The sequence below is a fragment of the Micropterus salmoides genome, unplaced genomic scaffold, assembly GCF_014851395.1.
Source record: "Micropterus salmoides isolate LMB-PRFRI ecotype aquatic unplaced genomic scaffold, ASM1485139v1 Ms_hic_scaffold_10, whole genome shotgun sequence".
Classification (NCBI taxonomy): Eukaryota; Metazoa; Chordata; class Actinopteri; order Centrarchiformes; family Centrarchidae; genus Micropterus; species Micropterus salmoides.
The window spans coordinates 21861499-21888121 of record NW_024040041.1 but is presented as its reverse complement, the minus strand read 5'-3'; the positions used below and the strand labels follow the sequence as shown (position 1 = coordinate 21888121).

General features: G+C 41.0%; 1 protein-coding gene across 5 annotated transcripts in view; it reads left to right on the top strand.

The window, feature by feature from the left end:
* Window positions 1-26623, top strand: part of brd4 (bromodomain containing 4) — a 39872-nt gene that overhangs the window by 2776 nt on the left and 10473 nt on the right. For 4 of the 5 annotated variants that reach the window (XM_038709919.1, XM_038709920.1, XM_038709918.1 and 1 more), the window contains 7 exons: window positions 21622-22021; window positions 22494-22631; window positions 22728-22863; window positions 22976-23313; window positions 24623-25006; window positions 25109-25237; window positions 26304-26534. In XM_038709919.1, coding sequence (XP_038565847.1) covers window positions 21788-22021; window positions 22494-22631; window positions 22728-22863; window positions 22976-23313; window positions 24623-25006; window positions 25109-25237; window positions 26304-26534 — 1590 coding nt within the window. In that variant the 5' untranslated portion in view covers window positions 21622-21787. Of the gene's footprint in view, window positions 1-5795; window positions 6362-21621; window positions 22022-22493; window positions 22632-22727; window positions 22864-22975; window positions 23314-24622; window positions 25007-25108; window positions 25238-26303; window positions 26535-26623 lie in introns of those variants that run through there. The other variant, XM_038709921.1, reaches the window with a different exon arrangement.

The window sequence follows — 26623 nt, the reverse complement described above, 5'->3', positions numbered from 1 at the left end:
GAACTTTTCCTGGGTTTTACTCAGAGTTAATTATGCAACAAACCCACTCATGAGGTAGGCCCAGGAACATCTTGTGTATTGGAGTTGCTGGTTTGGGCAGTGAAAACACTTACACACATCTTAAGTTGATATGACAAACTTGTTTGCAAATATTGTCACTCATCTGAAGTCTAATATTTACTCTCCTTTTTAACTATGTTTTTGGTCTCTGCCAACTCCCCAGGGAAATATCTGCCGTTTTGCTCCGTTTGCCAGCTAGTCAGTATATATTGATGCACAGTATTGAATGCTGTACAGCTCAAATATTAAGGTTGGAGGTGCAAGTTTTGAAAATGTATTATCAGTCACAATTTCAGTAATTCTGCACTTTTAGACTGGAAAATTTCAAAACAAGTCCTGAATAGAGTTAAAGGTGTAGGGTGGATTAAGATTAGGAAAACAAGAGTTATATTATACTAGTATACACTAGTGTAGTGTGGAGTGTAAAATACATTTCTGGATTGCTAGGGGTCGCTGTGTCTACATGGCTGAAAGAAAAAATAAGTTGAAAGGTCACCATAATTGTGAAGATGCATAGAATGTAGGGCAGTGTGATATGGACCAAAAAGTTATATCCCAGTACTTTTAGGCTGAATAGCGATATAAAATATATACCAGTATTTTCTGCTAACTGGGCTGCCATCAGTAGTAGTAGGCTACATTATATAAAGTGGCCCAAAAAAATCAGAACTTGTCTTATGGACTTTTCTTCCCGCGATTCAGTTCACAGCAGCATCTGCGCTGCATGTTGAGGAGGCGTGTGACGACGTAGCCTTTCAAAACAAAACCAACATGGTAGCTAAAGCCTAGTTCACACTACACGATTTGTAGCCCGATTTGCCACTCTGCAAGCTCGGTGACTGTCAGGCTGTGATCGGGGGTAAATCAGCGGTCTCCAGTCGTTATGTGTGAACTACACAATGACTCATCAAAACGGCTCCCCGACACATTTCTGACACATTGCTGATGTCTGCCAGATATCTAGCATGCCAAATATCTGGAGGAGTTGGCCAACTCGACATCAGCATCCAGCTAATGAGAGCAAGCAGCTGGCAGAAAAGGAAGCTACTTTTCACCGCAAACCATTTTTTACTCACCTCCGGCTCTCTCTGTAGCACAGACAAGCCCTGCTACCTGCGAGTGCTAATCCATTCTTTCACCCATATTCTTTGTCTTTATAATAACAAACCACAGCTGTTTCATGTGTAGTTTCGTGTCATTTCCCATTTCATGTGTTTTCTTGACACAACGTGGTTTGGAGACCAGCATCAGGTGACCGAGTCCTTGTCAGCTTGTGTAGTGTGTGATAACCCTGTCACCGATCAGTCACATAGTGTGAACGCCACAGCGACTTCAAGACTCAAGTTTTGTAGAGTGAATGGCATGGCCATCAGCCGACACTAAAAGTTGTGTAGTTTGTACTAAGCAGTACAAAGGAGTGACATCTGCACTGGTGTGTTCACTGTCACTTTACCTGGTCCACGCTTGTAAAATCACCACTGTGTCCGTGACTTGTAATGTAATAACTCTGTTTCTCAGAGAAATATTACAATGTGTCGCCAAATATACCTGGGCGTGCCGCTGAAGTAAAGTGTATGTGTGGGGAAACACTGACTAAACCGTAGTTCTTCTTTTTACGAGCCAGTTCTTCAGCAATGTCGACCAGCACTGTGTCTCACTCCATAGCCTGTGTTTGATTTTGTTACTGTATTATTGTATAAGTAAGCACATCGTGAGCATTGTACAATCCAGAGTCAAATTCCTTGTATGTGTTCACATACCTGGCAAATAAAGCTGATTCTGATGTTGTTAGAGAGTTTGTGAGCTAGGGGGGCTGCGCACAGACAGAGGGAGGGGCAGGGTTGCGAGGTGAGGGGGAGAGAGGGGCAAACGCTGGCAGGACTTTACGGAAACATATTAATTAACTCAACATCAAACTATATCGGTATAAACGGAATAGTATAATTTTATATCTCTTTTGAAATTATATCGGTATACCTATATAACAGCATGCTAACCTCGACAGCCCAGCTGTATTCTAACATTAACATAGCTCTCCTTATTAGCTAGGCTTCTTACATGCTTGCTAATAACTTTTTTCAAGGTGGGTCTCTGACATTGACAGCGTTGTGTTGGACTGATTTGTGCAGTTGTGTATGAGAGAGGGAGGGAGCGAGCGAGAGGAGTCAGCAAGCACAGTGGATTCTTGCAGATGGCATTAGGAGCAGTAGGAGGAGCAAATATGACAGTTATTTTTTATAAATGTTACCTAGTGAACTTTTAATGGGGTACTCCACTGAACTTGTACAGTTGGAGGACTCGTAAGATAAATGAGTCTTTATTATGTGTCAAGCTTTCTGTCATTACACCCTCCTGCCTTCGAAATGCCCACTTCTTCCAAACACAGGCTTTCTATTAATTTTTAAGTCCCAAGCCAAGTTGATAAAAATAACCCTGATGATAACATCAACGTTAACAAACTGTACTTAATGGGTAAAATCAGTGAGTGCCCTTTAAATTGGCATGACACATTCACTTTCCTGGATCTAGTAAGAAGACTGACCTTGGTTAAGTGTAGTCCAGGAGTTTTCAAAGTCTGAGACAGAGCCACTGAATAAGTTTGTATCTTTCAATATTGAAGAAAAGATTTGTGAAATGCTTGGATTGTGATTTTCAGATTGTTCAATGATAACAAATTATGTGGGTGTAAAAAGTAATATTTTATAATGACAGAAGTGTTCTTCGTTAGATTCAGATAATTCTCATATAACAAAAAAGGCTTTGGTTATTATTGCTACTAAGTACCCTCTTCTTTGTATTGTTTTTCCCAATGCATAACTAACTACACAAGTGTATGCTACACCATGTGAAGTTGGCAAATTGCCTGTACCCTGTTTTCTCCACTCCAGGTCCCTGTAGATTTCGGCTGCTCCGGTGCTCTGATGATTAATGGAAGTGCCCTCAGACTTCTTCGCAGAGTCTCATCTCTGTGTGCACTGCTGCCTCTCTGTCTGACCCAACCCCCAGTCTAAATGCAATACTCTCTTTTGCTTTCCCCCTTCCTCTTGCTAGTTATCATCCCTCCCTCTTTCCCTGTGTCTGAATATGATCTCCCCCCATCCTTCCAGTGACAGGGCCATCAGTTTGGCCTCCTCTGAATTGCTGTAGGTTGGAGCTTTGTCATTCTAGCAGCTGCTGTATTGTCTTTGAGAATGGTGCATATGGCACGTGGACAGGGAAGTGGGTCTGTGAGGACCACGTCAATGTCTGGCTGCAGCACCAATAAGCTGCTGCTTGTTTCATTTGGGAAAACTGCCATTATGCATTGCACTCACCAGTCACCTGACAAGTATACAGTGCACAGAGTGGCTCTTTACTCGCTTGATCTCATGGGAATTTGACATATGACTAACTTTGAAACTGTGTGGGTGTGTACATTTTTTGCATGCACATGCGACTTAAGATTGAATGAGAGGTGAGAGGTCAGCGATCAACTTGCCTCTGGTAGTGTAGAATACGATTTGTGGTTGATTTGATAAACTGTGGTGTGCACTCAATGTAATGTTTTATGGATTAAGGCAGAGGATTTAAAAGTGGGAGGCAGGCCCTCCTCATGGGGCTCCACCGGTAGGCTCAGTAAATGGAAATGTAAAAAATATTAAGTTACCTATTACATTATTAGTAGTTATTAAAATGAGATCTCATAGCCTAAATGTATGTGATTAAAGAGATAGTTCGGAGATACATTATTTTGGGGGAATTTTACTTTTACTGCCTTAGGACAGACCTTTTTATATATTTGGTGTAGGGATGAAGTGGTTACCGGTTTAATGATAAACCACGGTAAAATTCCTGGCATTTAGTATTATTGTTTCAAATTGAATTCAAACTGTTGAATTATCATTAAAACCATGTTTGATTAACTCTCTTTGAAAACCTCATGGTAAATACTGTCCAGCCTCAACCAAAGTTAACAACGGTCTCCCAGACATATGCGATGAAATGAAGTCAGTGACAGTGCTCTGGAGATTTTTCAGCCTGTCTGAAGTGTGGTCATATTTTGCTTTTTATAAGAAATGAGTGCTGAGGGAAACTTAATAGAAGAAAATTGCGTTATAATGAATGCAAAGTCAGTTAACTTTCAGCTCAATGCATGATGCTGGGACTTCAGAATGAAGGACTCCTTTACAAGACTATATCTGACTGTATTTGTTAAAATTGTTCATGGTGTCACCGCATATACTTTATAAAATCTTTAATGTTAATGCACATTTGATATCGTTTACGATATTGGCTGTTTTAATGTTTATTCAAACAAGTAATTTAATTTAATCCACTCACTCCAACAGTCGTCTCTCACTTGCCCTTCTTGCACTTTTTCTCTCATGGCGAGTAGTGAACTGCAGGTTAAAAGTGTTAGAGTTACTTTAGCAGGGTTAAGAGGCACTATTGTCAGGTGGGATGGATGATTGGTGAAGAGTGAACAGGGTCTCTGTATGTCATCTGCCTCTTGAGATTGTATCTTCAGTTGTGAATCCTGCCAGCGGCTATGCTTACATATGTTCCCTGATTCTACCATCATCACACAGAGAGGTTCCTGTTCCTATTGGCATGAGGCATGTATTATGAGGCTGCATTTACTAGCACTTGTGGTAATTATGGTACAAAAAATGTTACTTGGTATTTACCTGGCCCGCTAACAACTTTGTTTTTAGTTTTGTGAATTATCTTATCAGTCGTATCCCATTATGATCTAAAAGCATATGGCCATAGTCATATCCAAAGGTAAATTTGTCTAGACAGCAAAGCACTACAGGTACATTATTGGAAATAACCCAGTTTATCTGATTAAAAGAGTTCTGTACTTCCTGCCGACCAGTGCAGGGTGGTCACCGTACAGTCAAGAACATCAGTACTGGAGGCTGCTCTGCTACAGGAAGGCACAGTGGGTGGTTTCCCTCTTTCTGTCACACTCTCTGTCCCTCTCTGTGGTTTGTTTTCCTTCATGTCCCCAGCTTGACTGTTATGCTATCCTACGTTATGCCTTGCATCCAGATTATTCACATTAATTTACTGGTAGTCCTGGGCTGTACAATGTGCAGCCTCTGCCTTCAGTTGTTTAATATTTCTAGATGAAAATAAAATTGCTTGCTTTAAGAGCCAAGTAGCCACACGAAATACACTTTAAATTTTTATTTAACCTGGTGTGGATTTCAGAAAAATAAAATGTTAATGATAATTTTGGTAACCCTGATCAAGTTCTCTGCTTGAATTAAATGTGATTTAGAGCCGCTGGTGTTTCTGGGTCTGTAGAGTTTATGTTTTTGGTCTGGCCATATATCATATTTTCTCCTCAAAAAAAACTGTTTTGCAGCTTCTCTTGTATTTGTGTAGTACAGCCAGAATATGAATCCAAGTGGTATGAGGACAGGATGGAGTGCAGATAAGGGATCCCTTAAATTGGTAGGGGAAGGCATATTCAAGATTATTCTGAGGGAAGAGTGAGTGGGGGTGGGGCATGATCAAATGGACAGAGGAAAAAACAGGAAGGGGGGTGGGGTGTTAAAGGTGTAACAGAGAGGAGAGAGCAAGGACCTCAAGCTATTGATGGGGAAAGAGGGGAGGGGTGGAATGAGCAAGCGCGTAGGAGGGAGGGAGGGAGGGAGGGAGGGGTGTGTGGGCTGAGGCTCCCTTGAATGAGGAAGCAGCAGAGCCATTTTTACTGTTGAGTAACTGCATGCTGGTCTGCCTGTGCTAGAGAGAGGGTGAGAGAGCGAGCGAGAGGAATAAAGTGTTCCTCCTGGATCTTATCGAGCCCTCTCTCCCTTCTCTCCTTGTTCACCTCTTGCTTGCGGCTTGTGTCCATGTAAGTTGGGGAGAGGACACACAATGGAGCGAAGAGCCTGTGGCAACTGGGCCGTTGTACTGCTGAGAGGGGGATGGGGTAGAGAGAGGACCGGTTCACACAGCTAAACAGCCTGCCGGCTGTAGGCTTCCACGGCCTTTCCTCCCTGCCTGGAACCACTGTTGCCAGGCTGGGGCTTTTTTTGTAGAACAAACTTCACTTGGACTACACTAAGGATTACTACTGTGTTCTGTGGGATTTTAGGATACCTGAAGAATTGATCTCTCCTGTGTTTTGGATGAGGAGAAAGGAAACAAACTTCTGTGTAATTTTTTTGTGACCGTTTTTGGTTTCTGTTTCTGTTTAGTGGAGTTTATAAATGGATTACAAGATGCATGCCAAGTCAAACGATTTGCTGGATTTTCAAAAACTGGACGCCCTTCTGGAAAAAATTGCACATTCCGTCTCTGTGAAAAGGTAATGTTATCTGGGGAAGTACATTCACCTACAGAGTTTTCATATTTAACGCTGTCACTGAAGTCTTCATACATACGGTATACAAAATATTATCAATTGAAATACAAAGCTGAAGAGAAGGCTAAATTTATTTCAGCCTAGAGTAATGATTCTTAGGAAAATCATGTGGTTAGCACTATCTGTAGCTTCACATGGCCCAGGGCGCAACAGTCCAGTTTAGATGTCTTCAGTGTTGCGTTGAGAGTAGTATTGTTATCCAGATTTTATCTAGAATCCATGAACCTACCTCCTGGTGAGAAGGGGTTGTGGGGGAAGGGGGACTATAGAGGAAGAAGGGGGGTGTGTGTGTGTGTGTGTGTGTGTGTGTCAGCAGTAAAAATGTCTCCTTATTCCTGGTAGGGTTTGGCTTGCTTATCCTAACCAGCTGGAAGTTTAACCTGAAAGAGCTGGCATGCTTCTCGCCTTTTCCTGTTAGATTGTGCCTGACTCATGGCTAGTCTATTTGAGTCAGTTTGTGTGCTCATGCACTGACTCATACAATAAGTGCTGGTAAATAATGCTAGGGGAACTTCTTTAAGTTCGGACCTTCCGATGAATTATTGGAAACAATGATTCTTGTTAGATTTGATCATTTCTGGTTTCTATACCAATAAGACAGATAAACAAAGCTGTCCACATTTTTCTCTTACGTTTGTCTCTAACCATATTCACGTAGCACAGGTTATGGATGTTTACTATTGAATTGATAAGCCCAAAAGTAGGATTTTTGAACCATCGAGAATAAAAATACAGTATGCTGGTCAACAAGCTGCGTGTTACCATAGAAACCTTGGCAAAATTTGTTTTCCTTGAAGCCAAGTTTCAGAGGTACTCAAATAAGGTAGCAACAGGCCAATAGCACATGATACAACGTGGACCAAGTGAGAATAGTTAACTCTGCTACGTAATTCATGTGCCTTGGAATTATTACCTGTGTGTACTGGCAGTATTCAGCCACAACTTCACAATTTTGAGAAAATTTGGGAGCTTATTATTAAACTAAAAGGTACTATTACACACACTGAAACCATTTCACCAAGTTTTATATTAAAAACCACACATCAAACCAGCAGCACTGGGCACTTTTGTCTGCATAAACAATAATAACATACAATTCCTTATGTAAGCATTTGAAAACCATATCAAATGTGCATTGACATTAAAGATGTTATAAAGTATATGCAATGACTTAATGCACAATTTATGTAAGAGTCTATAGCGGCAGTATTTACTGTGAGATTTTCAAAGCATCGTTATCGAACACAGTTTTAATGGTAATTCAAATTTGAAATGGTAATACTAACTGTTGGGAATTCTATTGAGGTTTATCATTAAACCGCTAACTGTTATTGTTATTTTAGCAGCACAAGTAAATTGGATATTTGAATAATAAATGTGATTAAAGCTGTCTTATTTTAGGTTTTAAATCAATGAAATAATGACAGTGTCTCTCCTAGGATGGAGTTGTAGCAGCGGAGGTGAAGCAAACCTTTTGTCTGAATAAAAAAAACCCAACACAACATGTCTCAGCAACATTGCTCTTGTGTCCATGAGCATGCGATGCACATGTTTTCCCATAGTTTAATGTGAGCTTTAGATTAATGTTTTGGTGTTTGTCATGGTCGGGAGGTTTGGGGGTTCTCCCCCAAGAAAATCTTACGTTTTCCAATGACAAATATGTAATTTCACATCATATTGGGCCATTATTTTCACCATATCTCTGAACAAATAGTTGGAAAAGCTAGAGCAGATAATAAATAACAAACACCCAAAGATCAGTCTACTGGGGAGGAACTACAACCATTAGATTTGTGGAAAGTAATTTGGTTGGTTATGATTCTCTCCACAGAATACGACTGTTCATGTTTGCCTTTTGTGTATTCATTTTACAGACTTTGACATTTATCTGTATAGACATTAATAAAAAAAAAAAGAGAGAAAAATGAGAAACCTCCTCCCTTCTGAGGTGCATTTTATTTGTACATCAAAATCCAAAATGAAACGTCTCCTCATTAGCTTAAAAGGACTAGTTTGCATCATTTGCTTTACTAAGCTCAACTCCTCTACAGTCACCACCATCCTTTCCCTTCCCAACAACCGCTTTTTCAGACTCGCCTGAAAAGTGAAAAATAATTGAATCAGTCTGTGTACAGGACAGAGCTGTAGGCTACGCCAGTTTACTCTGTTTGTAACTGATGTTCTCAACATTGGACAAGTAGGCAGTAATAAAATACATGTACCAGTTACTTTCTATAAATTGAGTTAATGTTCAGTTACATAGCAGCCAAAAGACACGGCCTAGGCTACTGTATAAGCTTTCCTGCTTAGCTGCGCAGTCTGAAGGGGAGGGGAGATGTTTGCTAGCGCTAACAGGCTTCACTTTTCCAGCAGGTGGGAAAACAACACACAAACATTTCTTGGTCTTGAAAAGCTGACACACTGTTACAGACACAGTACATTTACTGCCAGAATATTTTCCCCCACTCGCATTCACCATCACTTTCTGCCACTCGTCCAATCAAACACGCGCTATGTACTTCCCGATTCCTTACAGGAGTTACGCTGCTCTTATAACACCATCTGTCACGTAGATGTTCTGCATAGAACGAGGAGAAGAAGCTAGCCAAGCATTGGGTGTTGCCATGCTCGCACAGTGTGCAAGTGAAAATGATCGTGGGAAATTTTAGTAGTGGCAGTCATGATTCAGCAGCGCCACACTGCCGCTCCGGAATGCATATAGGGGAAACACTGAATGATGTCAAAATTACCGCTCCTGCCCGGCCTGTCATTATTCACCAACTAGATGGAAAAAGATGAAATGAAATTCTTGGCACCTATTTTGGAGAGCAGAAAATGCCTTGGCACACTACAGTCGGCTTTTAGATGCCATCGGATCGTAGTTTGAGCTGTCTGGTGGCTGACCGTTGCCCATCAAGTTTTGGTGTGTGTTACATTGGCACTAGTGTTGAAAAAGTGGTTTAAAAGACAGCTCTCTGGCTGTAAAGCCCACTGAATCAGTGATTTCACCCATTTAGTGCCATGAGTCATCATTTTTTCATCTCAGTCTCTTTTCTTTGTACAGAGCACAGGCTGATAATGGCACTACAAAGAAAAACACGGCATTTTATCTTGGTGTACCTGTCATATGGAAAAGGTTGTGGTGTGCCCTCATCACAGGTTCTGATCACTGTTATTTATGCTTGGCTCAGTGCAGTTATTTGATGAAAACATTTTTGTAATTGATGTCCCAGGGAAGCATGATAAGCATTGCTTCAACTTTGTTGAACAATGGTAGTTTCCTCAAATTCCTAATGGTGATCAATCAATCATCATTAAACTATATCTTAGGGATTATCTTTATCTCCTCCTTTGTTACTAGTCTACCTTTAATAAGGAAATTCAGCCAGGGTTAATGTCCTTTGCCTGTATTAACCTTATTGGTGTGCTTCAGGAGAAAGTGTCCTCCAGTATTTTTACATCTAGACCCATTCTTTGAATCACCCTTCCTATTGGAACTGAATGAGCCCAGAACCCATTTGAGTTCATAAAAGTCTAGAGAAGAAGAAAAATATATATAAACATTTAAGACATGCGTGCAAATAGACCAACAAATAAGAGTATCAGTTGAATCAATACATTGCTGTGTACTGGCAGATACAGTAACGTTAGAGTGGAGCTGCTCCCTGGAGAAGGTTTGATGGGTGTTTTATGAAAGAGTGAAACGGCTGGTGAATAAGTAGGGAATGGTGTTCTTGGCCTTGTCACTGTGGTCCCATGAATTATTTATTATTTTGCTTTCAAGCAAAAGTGGAATCGGCAGGCCTACATTTTTGCCTGAATTCAATCACCACCCACATACATGAATGATTAATAGTTTACTTTCATGGGGGATGCAGACATCATGCTGTTATGTTTTTCTCCCCCTCCTATGTTGGACAGTCAGTGTGATGCTGTACACAGGACTAGACTTCCTTGTGTGAGACGTGCATCCCCCACCCCAGTAATCAGAGCCACCTCTTCCCAGAAAACATTCCACAGCAGCTGCAGTGATGTATGTCCAGGTCAAAGGTCAACTGTTATTCCAGAGCCAAGAGCGATGCAAGACATGCAGCAACAGGAAGTGGACCTCTTGATTGACCTGTGTTGAGGGCTTCTGCAGACTTGATTAGTCTCAATGACAACATTGCTCTTACACCAGGACAGCAAGTTGTTGAAGGTGGTTTATACTGATTTATCACATTGACTGGTTGAATATGTCACTATTGACATCAACATCAAGTATAACTCTAGGTTAAAATGAAAACAAATACATTGTGTTTATTGCTGAAACAATTAGTCAATTCATCAGTTGATTGACAGAAAATCACACTATTTTCTTTTTGATAGACTAAACAATTAACTTATTCTTTGAAAAAAATAACTGACAGATTAATCGATGCTGAATAATTTTTGCTGTTTGTGTAAATATTAGGATTATGGGTGGTGTAGTCTCATTTATTTACTAATAAAGAGAACCACAAAAAACACAGGCTCAGCATAGTTCATCGGTTGTACTATTTTAAATTGCAAAAAACAATCATTTAGCAGCATAATCCTTATTGATTCTTGAGATGCAGTGGTAATGCAAACAAAAATGCACCAAAGAAGCTTTTAGCTCTTGAGTACATTCCTAAAGATGAGGATTGTTGCTCCCTGGAACTGTTTGGGTGAAAGTGCCTAAATTACATTAATGCCTGCAGTAGACTGTCCTTACATAAAACCTGTCTCTTTTTATGACTGGGAAATTGTTTGCTCCTACATTTTTTCACAAATGGCTTTTTTATGCATAAAGACCAGTGCGTTCACATGTTTGTACATATGTACTACTGTCAGCGTGGCACCACAAGATAGACTGCAGAGAAGTCTCACAAAGTGGAAACCCAGTGAGTAGGTGTGTGCGATATACAAAGTCTGAGATAATCGTTGTTTTAATGATGTGTGAGCAGACATTATTGTCATGATCAAAAACACCTTGTTTGGGCATTCACTGCGTCATGCATACAGTACAATTGTGCTACAGTTAAACAAACAATAGCTGCCGAAAAATACATGCTGAAGTTAAAAATGAGTGAACAAAGAGCTCGAAGAGATACTTACACCACCAGCCTTGCAATCCACTTCATTAGATTGAATTGAACGTTGATCAACCTCACTGACATGGAGGTGGTTTGTCTTTAAAAAGACAGATGTTGCCTGATCAATCTGCAAACTATATTGAAAATCAGTTGCTGTTAAAGACCAAAACCTAACTAGTGCATGGAATCTTAAGAAGATGCAAAGCTTTGGAAGTCAGCTGTCCACGACAGGCCCAAGGCGCCAGCAAAAAACAACCTCCAGTTCTAAAAAACGCTATAATGATACTGACCGGATCAAAGCCATTTCGACAACCGCTACTTCAGAACTTGCACTAGTGATTTCAGTCCTTCAAATTGCTTTACTTTATTGCTTCAGTAAGTAACTTAAAAAGACCTGTTTCCATTAATGTCATTAGTAAGCAACAATTATCTTAGTAACGAGCATACAGCAATGTTTCTCCCATTTAGACTTTACTTGGGGCAGGCTGCCCAGATATATTAACAGCTGCTAAACTATATTTGTGGCCCATTTTAGCATTTTTCAGAGGAACATGGAATTGGGGGATTGAAATATCCAAAAGTTCTGTGATGGTGATGGAGTCAGCACAGCAGACATATACAGGGAGAGAGAAACCGAAAGAGGCCAGTGTGTTTGCAGTAAGAAACCAGAGGTGTAGGTGTGTGCAAGTCTGGGGAAAAGCAAGGTGAGCAGATTAAAGTAGAGTAAACACTTAAATAAGATAGAGAATGAAGTAGAATTAAAATGGTGAAATAAGAAATAACCTCCTGGAAATGGAAAGATTCTCCGCTGTCCCGCTTGCCCTGTCCTCGCACAGTTCTACTGTCATTCTGTGGGAAACACTGTACGGTATGCCTGTACTACAGATGCCTGAATCCTACAGGATATCATTCATTTATTGCATCTGTCTCTGTGTTCCCAGAAGTTTGTTTACACTCGTCATCATTGGCATGCTGGTATGTCGATGACTGTTGCTCTGAGTGTGCTTGTTGCTGATGTTAATGAGCTGTTGAGGACCATCTGGCAGTATTTGTGTGTATATGATGCAACTTTGCTCCATGCAGCACTGGAGGCCAGCTGAATGCTCATATTGTGGCTACATTTTTTGACTTTGTCCGTGTGGGAGATTTCCTGTGGTGCTGGCTCTGGAGCTCTTTATGCTTTAGATGTGTCCGTTTGGTGCCCATAGCCATCTGTACAGGACCTTCCTCCAGCTTGTGCAATTAATTCAGCAAACCCTCTACATTTGTACACTATAGCAATTATTATTGTAAAAATGGCGGATTGCAACCGGAAGATTACAACCCTCAAATCTTTGTTGAATTATTATCACAGAAAAGGCTTCAGAATGTGATGCTTATGAGGAGAAATGCATCAAAAAGATGATCGCAAATTTAACAATGACTTAAAGAATATAGAGATAGATGCTTTGTTAACAGGCAAGAAATTAAATCCATGCACAAAAAAAATGAGATGTTGATTTGTAGAAGCTCAATAACAATATAATAAATGTTCAATGTATATCGTCAATAAATATCGCTTTAATTCATTTGGATCACGAAATTGCACTTAGTTTTTCTATTAAAATATTAATTTTGTTGAAAAAAAGAGGCCTGAAAAAAGATTAGCTAATATTTGTTAAACGATAATAGTTATTAATGTTCTACCTCAGACTTGTAAAGTGATCTACTGTTTGGCATAAAGTGTCACATTCTGACCATAAAGATAACTCAGGAGCAAAAATCAACTTGAAAGAATTTGACAGACATATATCGTGACAGTTATCGAAATCGAATGATATGAAATGTTTTTATCGTGATAACATTTTTGGCCATATCGCCCAGCCCTAATTGTATCTAAATGATTTAGTCTGATTACATTTACACCTGGTGTTAACCCTCTTTGCACCTAGCATTAAAATGTGTTTTTGGTGATTGGATTGCAATCAGAGATTCACCGATGAATTGGCTGGTGACAGCTTGATCAGCCGTGATGTCGTTGGTGTGGAAGTTCACTTTGAGACACAATGCTCGCAATTTGTGATACCTTGAAAGCCAAAATAAGCCGTGCTTCCCCACACAAAGACTTTATTTGGGTGCCAAAGTAGGCTATATTTGGCGACCCATTTTAGCACTTTGTAGAGAAACACAGAGAGAAACGGACAAGGACACTAGAAATTTTACAAGCACTGACCTGGTAAAGCAACAGTAAAACACACCTGTTGGTAACGATGTCATTCAGTAGGGGTGAGGGGGAAAAAAATCGATACAGCATAGTATCGTGATATTTGCCATGGCAATATTGTATCGATACACGGACGCCAAGTATCGATATTTTATTATATAAATTGCAGATGGGATGGGTTTTAACTTTTTGGTACTAGAATAATAAAATCTATTGCTTTTTTAGTCCGCTAGAAAACTTAACAGGACCATATAGAGGACTGAAAAAGTGATATGAACAAACAGAGAAATGTATCTTTTTAGATAAACAGATGTTGACAAAGTTTGACTTTAGGGACCTAATTGGAAGTTGGAAAAAGGTAATAAATTGCAATATATCTCAATATATTTAAAATCGCAATAAAATCGAATCGCAACATAAATATCGTGATAATATCGTATCGTGGGTCCTCTGGTGATTCCTTCCCCTATCATTCAGTACCATGTTCGTCTCAATGATGTAGCATATTGAAATTATTAAAAAGCCTCCTCCACACGCGGCTCTCTTGCATTTGTCCTTGTGTGCATTTACACCTGTACTGTCATGTGGTCAAGCACTATTTGATTGTAATCGGATTACCCAAAACACATTTTAATGCAAGGTATAAAGGGGGTCTCTGGTGGTGCACAATGATCATCATGAAATTATGCATTGCCAGCCTTACCCTGTACAGTTTCGCCTAAAAATAACATCCTCATATTGGCTTAAGGAACTACACTGCTCAAAAAAATAAAGGGAACACTAAAATAACACATCCTAGATCTGAATGAATTAAATAATCTCATTAAATACCCCTATTTTTACATAGTTAAATGTGCTGACAACAAAATCGCACAAAAATGATCAATGGAAATCAAATTTATGAACCCACGGAGGTCTGGATTTGGAGTCGCAGTCAAAATCAAAGTGGAAAACCACACTACAGGCCGATCCAACTTTGATGTAATGTCCTTAAAACAAGTCAAAATGAGGTTTAGTAGTGTGTGTGGCCTCCACATACCTGTATGACCTCCCTACAACGCCTGGGCATGCTCCTGATGAGGTGGCGGATGGTCTCCTGAGGGATCTCCTCCCAGACCTGGACTAAAGCAGTCTGTGGTGCAACGTGGCGTTGGTGGATGGAGCGAGACATGATGTCCCAGATGTGCTCAATTGGATTCAGGTCTGGGGAACGGGCGGGCCAGTCCATAGCATTCTCTTGCAAGAACTGCTGACACACTCCAGCCACATGAGGTCTAGCATTGTCTTGCATTAGGAGGAAGCCAGGGCCAACCGCACCAGCATATGGTCTCACAAGGGGTTTGTGGATCTCATCTCGGTACCTAATGGCAGTCAGGCTACCTCTGGCGAGCACATGGAGGGCTGTGCGGCCCCCCAAAGAAATGCCACCCCACACCATTACTGACCCACCGCCAAACCGGTCATGCTGGAGGACGTTGCAGGCAGCAGAACGTTCTCCACGGCGTCTCCAGACTCTGTCACGTCTGTCACATGTGCTCAGTGTGAACCTGCTTTCATCTGTGAAGAGCACAGGGCGCCAGTGGCGAATTTGCTGATCTTGGTGTTCTCTGGCAAATGCCAAACGGTCCTACACGGTATTGGGCTGTAAGCACAACCCCCGCCTGTGGACGTCGGGCCCTCATACCACCCTCATGGAGTCTGTTTCTGACCGTTTGAGCAGACACATGCACATTTGTGGCCTGCTGGAGGTCATTTTGCAGGGCTCTGGCAGTGCTCCTCCTGCTCCTTCTTGCACAAAGGAGGAGGTAGCGGTCCTGCTGCTGGGTTGTTGCCCTCCTACGGCCTCCCCCACGTCTCCTGATGTCCTGGCCTGTCTCCTGGTAGCACCTCCATGCTCTGGACACTACGCTGACAGACACAGCAAACCTTCTTGCCACAGCTCGCATTGATGTGCCATCCTGAATGAGCCGTGCTCATGCTACCACTAGAGTGAAAGCACCGCCAGCATTCAAAAGTGACCAAAACATCAGCCAGGAAGCATAGGAACTGAGAAGTGGTCTGTGGTCACCACCTGCAGAACCACTCCTTTATTGGGGGTGTCTTGCTAATTGCCTATAATTTCCACCTGTTGTCTATTCCATTTGCACAACAGCATGTGAAATTGATTGTCAATCAGTGTTGCTTCCTAAGTGGACAGTTTGATTTCACAGGAGTGTGATTGACTTGGAGTTACATTGTATTGTTTAAGTGTTCCCTTTATTTTTTTGAGCAGTGTATATTAGTCTTCATCTGTTGTTTGCTGTGAGAAATGGACAGATAGATATCCATGTTCTACCTTAGTAAAGCCATTAGCTTTCTCAAAACATTTCAGACTTTAATCACTTACGTTCTTAAAATTACCTCATTGACACTTTTATCTTCCTATAACAATTTAAAAGATATTGAGTTATTTAATCTTAATCAAATATCACAATGGCTTAAGTATAATGATGGAATAATCAACAAAACTCTTGTCCTGATTGCAAGCTTGTCACGCTGACAGTGAAATTTATATTCTGACGGTCTTCCTGCAAACTTGCCCCAATGTTGCAATTCAAGTTTGGCTAGGTCAGTTATTGTTGTGTTGTCATACTCTACAAAGCGCACTGTCTCTCCGAAGGGAGAGATTTGATTGTGAAATCTGCGAAAATGTGGATGCAATTTATAAAAATCGTGGCTTTCCCTAGAAATTATAAGCAGTTTTTCACAGCGCTTAAGCCAAATGAACAGAAAACTATACTGCTATGTTATTGTGTCATTTACGGGCACTGCTTCTGTCCTCTGGTCTCTGTGGTGTTTCACCAAGGGCAGGGCTCAGTGCCTCCTGCACGCATGCACACTATTATTATTATTGATATTGATTGCATTTTTATTATATTCTTGTTGAATTGTAGACATTTTATTCATCCATCACATTGATCACACACTCTCTAATGAGAACATGTGCTTAAATTGTAAAAAACAGAATTCAAATTTCATGCCAAATTTCAACCAAACACACAAGTAACACCGAAAGAAAGAGAAGGTCAAGCCTCTTTTTATCCTCATGTGCCTGCATGTACCTAGCCTATGCATTATTTTAACAGCCCCGCAACATCAGCTGAGGTCTCAGACTTGTTAGTCACTGTTTCAAGTTTATTACCGAACTTGGCTTTCCATTTGTTTCATATTCTGATATCCTTTAACTCTACTCTGTACATTTTTATGTACTTTATATCATTGCGTTCCATCATATCAATTTAACGCCTTTGTGGCACAGCAGTGGATCAGCTAATTTTACTGACTGCAGCTTATTACCAGATGTAGTCGTGTGATCGGCTGAATGTGCAGCCTCTCTTTTCCTCTCTTTGCTTCTTTAGACTCTTAAATGTAGTTTAGTGACTTGTTTAAGCCGACTACTTTCTCGTTTTCTACTTTTACTGTCGTCTATTTGGAGGGGGTTTACGAGTCACCACTAAAGGAAAAAGCACTCGCGGAGATCTTTCAATTCAGTTCTTTAAGATTTTTTTTTTTTTAAGTTAACAAAATGATTCTCCATTATTCACTTTCAAGAAAGATATTAAACAGTTAACTGAAATTCGTTTTCCGCAACTCATAGTGATCACTAAACTATATCATGCCTCTTGGTTTGGCTCCTGTCCCTCCCCTCCTGCACAGCGAGCCGCTAACAGCAGCTTTGTGGTCAGTGCAAGCTAGCTGCTGGCTGCTAGTCAACAACATTGCCAAGCAAACTCATTTTTGTAGTTTGACCATGACTTTTTCACACGTAACGTTATATACCTATATCGTTACCTTCAGGTAGGGCTGTTGCGATAAGCCGTATGCTATATCGCAATATGCTAACGCCATGTTAGCTAACCTTTAAAATAAACAGTAAAACAACACAAAACATGGCAACATTGAAGAGGTGTCGTCAACTGTCACCTGCTCAGCTCCACTCTGCACACACGAAGCCCCTTCAGCGGCCCATCCACCCCCCCAAAGCAGTCAACCTGGAGAAACACTGCCTTCCTGTCATCTTCTCGCCTCTGAGATGCTTTTTAGTTAATGTTTAATTAGTATTTCTTATTTCATGGGCTATTTGGGATTTTATCTCAATGCATGTATTGCATATACACATTCAATTTTAAAAGTTCAACAAATGCATGATTTTTCCTAAGTCAATTAATAATCATGTTAAATAATTGTGGTCTTAATATTGACCAGCATAATCGTGATTTTGATTTTTGTCATAGTTGAGCAGCCCTACTAAATGCAAACAAATATGGATTGAAGCAGAATATTTTAGTTTTTGTAGTCATTGACAAATGACCTATTCTGTTGCTTAATTATGTGGACGTGTTGATGTTTGAGAGGTATTGATTCTGCTCAGGTAACTTTTTCCCTTAACAGCTTGTGGTGACTCCTAATACCAGATGGGTGAAAAGAGGACCTGCAACATTTCAATACATTTTATTGTAATTTCCATGGCACCCAAAACTAGTTCATTAGTTCATAGCCCAGTCAACACACTGTTCACCTATGAATCACCGTAGCATACTTGAGTGGTCTAACATGAGCAGCTGATCGAATTGCTTTTAAGGCTGAAAGTAAGTACCGTAAAACTTTGTATAATAGCCCGGGCTTTTATTTGATAAAATCACTGAATTGACCCTGCCTTTATTTGGGAGAGGCGTCCACATTTTTCTGAAAAGCTGTTTTGATCGGTGGACCCTTACAGACTAAAGGAATATAAATAATCAAGGAACAGACACAGCAAAATTAATGAGTGCTTCAAAATTAACACGAGTCAGCACTTTTTTCCCCTTTTCCTCTCTTATAGCCATGCAGGTTATACCGGTAAATCTAAAAGAATTAGACTTTGGGTCTTGTTGTTTCAGTTAAATTAACTTAACAGTGGTATTGTGGAGAATCTAACGATATTCAGCATGTCCATATTGACATATTGATCATACGTTTAAAAAGTAATATTTGTGTTAACGATCTAAGCAGCTTAGAAGCAGCTAAAGCGGGCGACCCCGCGGGGTTTAAGAGGTTTTATACATCCAAAGAACTTTGGAGTTTAATAAAGGCAGGCGTTTATTTGTCAAAATGTGTTCCCACACCAGGCCAGTAAAGGAGGTAGGCAGCTATTTGGGACTCTGCTATTAATTGAATTTTTACAGTATGCAATATATATATAGCTTTGATATATTAAACAATTATTTCATTAATGTTGCCCAGCTTTAAAGGTTTTCTGTGTTGTGCCTTGGGCCTAGACAAGTTCTGTGCTTGTGTATTTTGATCTTTTGTGCTTCCAGCCACGAAAGTACCATCTGTGTTTGACTGGTACTGTTTCTTTTCATGTGTTGTCACTCACCATATTGGTCAGTTAGTCAGATTCTCCACTGCGTTTGAGTGCCTCAGGGAGGCCAAGGCAGGGATCATGTGGTGTGCAAACTGCTTCCCTCTTCTCAGAAAGTGACTCATCAAGAAAGAGATTAGTCACAGATATATACAGTGGGGTGTGTGTTTGTGTGTTTTATCTTTAACACCCTGTTGTGGGGGGTGCATTTCAGTGTTTGAGACTGGAAGACTAACTTGTTTCTAATGGAGGTTTGAATACACAACCTTATGATCAGTGCCTCTTTTCCTGAATATTGTCGCTTTGATTTGGCCTTCTTGTCTTAACAGCCTTTGTGTTTATCTTGAATCTGATGTCCCTGACTGCCTGGGAGAGGACATTATGTAGGACTCTGCATAGTGGAACACAAAGTCCCCCAGCTGCCAGATGTCGCTAGCTCCCCCACACCCTCCAACCCTGTCCTCCCACATCCCTAAACACACTCTGGTCCTGAGAGAGAGTGTGAAGACAAAGATCTAATAAACCACACACACACATGCTACAGCCCCAAACCTAAACAACAAGTCCAGTTTCTTGTTCTATCACCCAGTAGGACACACATTAATTAAAATGTGCATCAGCAAGTTGAGAGGAAGTTTTAGGAATTGGGGGCTCTGTAACGTAAAAAGAGTGTATCTTGTGTGAATTTGTTCAGTGAAAGAAATTATATGTGGCCTTTACTTGAGGAATTTCAAATTTGTAGTGTTATACCTAGAGCTGCGATGATTGCACTTGATCTGGAACAGTTTCTCTCACTGTGCATTGGATCCTTGGATTCTTTGCCAGGAAAAAACAGAAGAGGTGAGCACTCTGTCAGCTAAATTATTTTCTGTATCAGGTCACTGAGAGTGTATAATCTCACTCATGTCAAGGGGAATGCTTGAAAAGAATTAGTTCTGACAACGTCACAAGGAAAAAGTGTTTATAGCTGCTCTGAACAGCACTTAAAGGTGGGCTGAAAAGCCAGCCATCATAGAAACACACGAAGATGATAGACCGTCTTGCCTGAAAGGCATTCATAGTGTTGCACATGAAACGAACCAGACTTAGCTGTAAATGTATGTAAGAATGGAAAAAGGAGAGCTTAAAAGAGAAGTTCAAACCCTGTTTACTTTCTCACCTCTGCACACCTGGCTATTTGCTGCATGAAGTGGGTGTGAATGTCAGATTGTTTTTGAAGAGGTCAAAATTCCAGCAACACTTGTAGTATACAGAACAAGTTTATGGTCTGACAGTAAAGTTGTTCAGCGTACTACAAGTGTTGCTAGAGTTTTAACCTCTTCAGACTTCCTCCCCTGGAAGTTACAGAAATTAACTCCACTGGTAAAACACCAGTAAGATTTAGTAACATAGCACAAAGCAGAATTACTGTCACTATGGTTAATCTGCAGTTTTATATACTTGTCCACTGATTTACAAATGTAAAGTACAATCTTAATTAAATTAATCAGAAATAAGGATGAAGTACATCAGAAATTATTTATTTTCCATGGCTACAGCATGGATAACTGTGAGTTTCTACATGTCATGTGTGCCTAAGTTTAGTAATTAATGCAAAATAAAGCATATCCATTGTCATGACCATGACTAATATGTAAACAGGGAAACATTAAATCATACCATTAAACGTAGATTGTACAGATGTAGATTTGTCAAGTGAGTGTGTTTTTTGTTTGTTTTTTTTAAACTGCTTGACAGTAAAGGTGACTGAAAGCACCATGAGAGTTTTGGCAGATTATGGGATTTTATCTTTCAAACCAATGTGGGAGTAAAGTAAAGTAAACCAGCTTCCCTGAATCTGTACATTTGTTTTAACCCCTAACTATCAATGAAGCAGGGCTCTGGTCTGTCAGGGGAGCTGGATTAACATGAGTTTTTACTCATATTCAAACTTTATACCGTTCTGCTGTCCATCAAATACAGCTGGGTGGAAAGTTCAATAGCTGTTCCAGTGAAAATCAAAAACATTACCTTCTATAATAAAACGCTGGTTAAGTGGGGTATGTGATTCTGGCGAAATAAAATACCATGATATCGAGCAAACAATGATACTGCAAGTAATGTAACTAATGTTAGCTAGATTGTGGGTTAGCAAACCGTCTACAGTTGCTGCTGCGTAGCTAACCTACAGTGAGGATGAGATGGTTTCCCAGAGCCAGCACACCAGCTCCAGATAGCAATACTTAACACTGTCCTGTCTTCTGTCCTCCTGTGTCCTGTAGCTAACATTACAACAACATGATATAAAGGCAAACTTGAAAGTAAACTGAATGTCCGTGTGCAAGTCGATTAACGTTACCTGGTACGCATGTCCTGGCTGTAATAGTGTTGTGTAGTGATCTAGTGTAGAGGTCTAATTGCATATGCAATTTTTTTTAAATGATACCAATAAAATGTTGTTAATGACAAAATAAAGTTACATTTTATTGAAGACTATGTTTATAGACATGCTAATGACAGTATGCCATTTTCCTCTCTCCAGAGAATCCAGCGAGGAGTGCAATGGGATCAGCGGTGCTCTGTCAGTGGAGTCTGTGCCGGGGCCAAGACTGAACTGGTGTCCTGCCAACACCACTACCCCTGCCCCTGCCCCTGCTCCAGCTCCAGCTCCTGCTCCGGGGCCAGAGCCCACGCCCAACCCTGTTAGAATGGGGGACGGCATGGATGCAGCGCAAATGTCGGGCAGCAGCAGTAGCAGCAGCCAGGGGCAGGCCCAATCAATGGGCAACCCCCCACCCCCAGAGTACATCAATCCTGACAGGCCGAAGCGCCAGACCAATCAGCTGCAGTACCTGCTCAAGATGGTGGTGAAGGCCCTGTGGAAGCACCAGTTTGCCTGGCCCTTTCATGCACCAGTGGATGCGATCAAACTTAACCTGCCTGTGAGTACTTCGTCTCTGCATGGATAATGCCACATACCTCAAAACTTTCCCGGCACATTAGACATTAGCTGTTATGATTCTATTTAATTTTGTCTGAAAACCAACTAAGTCGCCCCTCTCCCTAATTGTATTTTTACAAACAGAATTATTTGCAATATCGGAGCTCATTCAGAAAGAGTATGTTTCAAGAGTTGAGTGTTTTTTATTTGTCAGTGTGCACATTGAAACACCTCCTTTTGGACCAGAGAGTATTGAATGCTAATTGAAACACAATGAATGCTAGAGAGAGAGTGTGAAAAACCAGTTACTGACGTGCTTTGAAAATTATTTTGTGCTGTTTAGTCTCGGTTGGCACATGTGCACAAGAAAAAAAAGTTAATTATAAAATTCATGATGTAGAGGATGTCATGTTGTTGAAAAACAGTGAGTTCCTTTCTTGTATTGTTGACATATTCGTATGCAACCTTTTCAGGACTACTACACAATAATCAAAAATCCTATGGACATGGGAACAATCAAGAAAAGGCTTGAGAACAGTTACTACTGGAATGCCCAAGAATGTATCCAAGACTTCAACACGATGTTTACCAACTGTTACATATACAATAAGGTACCATAGTTTTACACTGGAGCCATTGTTACCTTAAAGTGCATAAGATTCCGATATGCCTCCACTTTTGCTAAGAGTGTTTGTCCCCCCCTGCAGCCTGGAGATGACATAGTCTTAATGGCTGAGGCGCTAGAGAAGGCTTTCCTCCAAAAGGTCACAGAAATGCCTCAAGAAGAAACTGAGATTGTTGTCATGACAGGCAAGGGCCGGGGCCGGGGTCGGAGAGATGGAGGTAAGTGATTTACCCCTTCACACTATCTTGCACTGTCATTGAGTCATCGTATGTTTTTTGAGCTGGCCTCTGTGAGACTGGATATTTATCAAAGTCTTGTTCTCTCATCAAGGTCTGAACTTGAAACCAGGGGCCATCATTGATTCTTCATCCACGACTCCTCAAACACGTGGTCTGTCAAACCTCTCAGCAGCACCGCAGACCAGAGGACCAGTGCAGGGCCCACCTTCACTACCTCCCCAGCCTTTGATGCAGGCCCTGCCGTCCCATGTGCCCCCAACGTTATCCAGCCACGCGCCACAGCTTGGAGCTCCCTACTCCCTGGGCCAGTCAGACTGCGCTCAAGTTCCCATCATGACTTCTGTGCCTCCTCCTGCTCAAACCTCCCTTCCCCCAGCATCCATCCAGAGCACTGCCCCAATGCTGCAGAACCCTATAACTATGACCAAAGTGAGTGTGATTGACACTGGGAAATATGCTTGGGCAGGTGGGCATTAGGGCTGAAACGATTCATCGATTAAATCGATTAATCCATATAACTATACAGGACGCTGTTTCGCACGATACATTTATTACTGTCACACATCGCGCTTACGCTGTGAACACGACATGATTATGATGGCGCTATTTGCATAGTGGAGGAAGAGAGAGAAAATAGCGAGGGACAAAGAAGAAAGTGTCCAAAGTATGGGATTATTTCAGGCTAAAAAAAAAAAACAACAGTTCTGTAATGTTACTGTCAGTCCACCGTAAAACGAAACTTATGTGACCTCGGCAACAGCACGGCGGCACCTGATCAGAAAGCACCCGGTGTTCTGCCAGCCGACCCCAGACAAGGTAACAGTAACAGCAACTTTAGCATTTAACTGAAATCATGATTGATTGTTGAGATGAAGGCTAGCCAAACTAAGCCGCAATCCTCAGCTGTAAGTACACACGTGCGTTTGATGTTCTCCTGGTTGGGCCGTGAGTTTGGGTTGTAACGTCACAGACAAGAGTTAACTGGGTGTCGGAGAGTTGCACCTTTTTAACTCACCTCCAGCTCTCTCTGTAGCTCAGACAATCTCTGCTACCTGCGTGTGCTAATCCATCCTTTCACCCATATTCTTTGTCTTTATAACTGCTATCTTTATAATAACAAACAGCAGCTGTTATGTGTTCAGGATCGCTCATTTGGCATTTCACATTTCACTTGTGTTTTCTTGACAAAACGTGGTTTGGAGACCTGCGTCTGGTGACAGAGCCGCTGTCAGCTCGTTTAGTGTGTAACCCCCTGTCACCGATCAGTAACATAGCACAGTGTAGTGTGAACGCCGTAACGGCTTCAAGACTCCCATCACAAGACGGCAAGTTGTGTAGTGTTTGGCCAACGCTGAAAGTCGTGTAGTCTGCACGAGCCTTTAGTATAACTTGTATAGCACTCGGGTGATGTTTGTGTTTGTAAAGCAGCTGTCCGGTGGTGGTTCTGATGTTTGCAATATAAATATCATACCAATAACCTATAAACGTGCACAGCTGATCCCGTTACCGGGAGGGGCGATGCCGGCAAGCAAAAGTACTTCTTAAACGACGCATCGATGAATCGTTGAAATAATCTATAGCAGCTTTGAATAATGAAATCATCATTAGCTGCAGCTCTAGTGGGTCATGCTTGGATCATTAGAGAGGTGTGGTTAAGTTTTGGCATCTCTTTTTAATCACTTATTTCCTTGCCCCTTTGCCCCATTTCTGTGCTTCCCTTATATTCACTTCTATCTAGCAAAGAAAGAGCCAGAAAAGGAAAGCAGACACTACAACGCCCACAGCAAACGACCAACTGAGTGAGTCTTCACCAGCAGAGTCCAAATCTGGGAAGACACTACCCAGGCGAGAGAGTGCCCGGCCTATGAAACTAATGAAGAAGGATGCCCCAGACTCCCAACATCACATAGGCATGGGGATGGGACTGAGCGGACCAAGTGGAGGTCATAGCCCCAAACCACAGGATCAGCTGGGATACTGTGCAAGTCTGGTTAGGGATATGCTGTCCAAGAAGCACGCTGCTTATGCCTGGCCATTCTACAAACCTGTTGATGTGGATGCACTGGGACTACATGATTATCATGATATCATCAAACATCCAATGGACCTCAGCACCATTAAGGTGTGTTGAAGTCAGCATAGTATATCAATGGTACCATTAGATTTTGAAGAGGGGGGATTTGTGGCATGGCAAGTGATTAATACACCCATTGTGTTTTAATAGGCCAAGCTGGAGAACCGGCAATACCGGGAACCCCAGGAGTTTGCTGCTGATGTACGATTAATGTTTTCCAACTGCTACAAATATAATCCACCAGACCATGAGGTGGTAGCTATGGCACGCAAGCTACAGGTAAATATAGTCTGACATGCAAACAAACTTTTAGAAATCAACCATGATATCAGCCATTATTATATTTAAATATGTTCCCTGCTATTATGGATGGAGTGTATCACAACATTATATTATTATTATTGGGTATTTGAAACTGTTTATGGTATAACAGTCATTATCATAATGTTTGGAGTCCATGTTTTGTAGTTACACCACATTATGTTTTAGGCAATATATAGTAACCCAATTTAACAGGTTCATATTTTTGACTATAAACATGGAGATTTAACAATATGTATTTGAAAGTAAGGTAATTCTGTAAACCTAACCTGCGTGCTGGCAGGTTTTCTTCAACAAACCCTGAGTTTCTCTCTCTGTCTCCTCCCTCTTACAGCACCAGACAGGCTGTTTCATTTTGTCATTGATGAGTGCGTATGGATGCTCATTAGTTAATGAAGGTTTCATGTATGTCAGAATCAAAAGTTAGTTTGCTGCTTTTATGAGCTGCCAGTCTTTACTTTGAACTGTGTTTTTTTTCCCTCACATTCATATATTACACGGCATCAAGTCACTGTCAGCTCAGAATAAACCTTATCATGTCCTTTTTTAAATAACACCAGGACTCTATGCGTAATACAAATGTTAGTAAAACTGTAGACAGCTGTCTTGTGTGCACAATGTGTAATCTTAATACTATATACAGTAAAAATCTGTATAAAGCTTTAGAGACACAGGATCAATGAATAATTATCTCTATTTCTCATGATGTGATGGGTCACACTGATGGAACGTAGTTCCTATAATATGGAAATAATATTTCTGAGTGAGCAGGATCGTGGAGCAGCTGCAGAATATAATTAGAAAGTGAGTTTCTTAAATAGGCTGACAGTGTTTTAACAGCATTTCAGTTCAACTATATTTTTCATCTTAACCCAGAGGTTTGTTCTATTTGTCCATGGATTCACATGCCCAGTCTGTCACATCCGACAGATTTCAGTCTGAATGTTTGTTGTGGTTTTTGAGTCTGTTCCTACAAACATACACGTTTTTTGTTGAGCTTGTTTTGTTTCTTTTCATTTTATAGGATGTGTTTGAGATGCGCTTTGCTAAGATGCCAGATGAACCTGAGAGCAAGCCCCTGGTTTCTGCTCCAGCTCCTACACTTCATCATCCAGCCCCTGTTAAGCCCCAGCCTCCTTTGGCCCATGTCCCCTCATCTTCAGACAGCTCCAGTGACTCATCCTCTGAGTCTGAGTCTTCCACAGATGACTCTGAAGAAGAGAGAGCCCAGAGGTTGGCAGAGCTCCAAGAACAGGTCAGTGACCAGAGAAGATTCAAGGTGGCTGCAAATTTGTTGTCCTTCCCCTGTTACACTTTGTTGAGAACTGCTTTCTTCTCTTTATA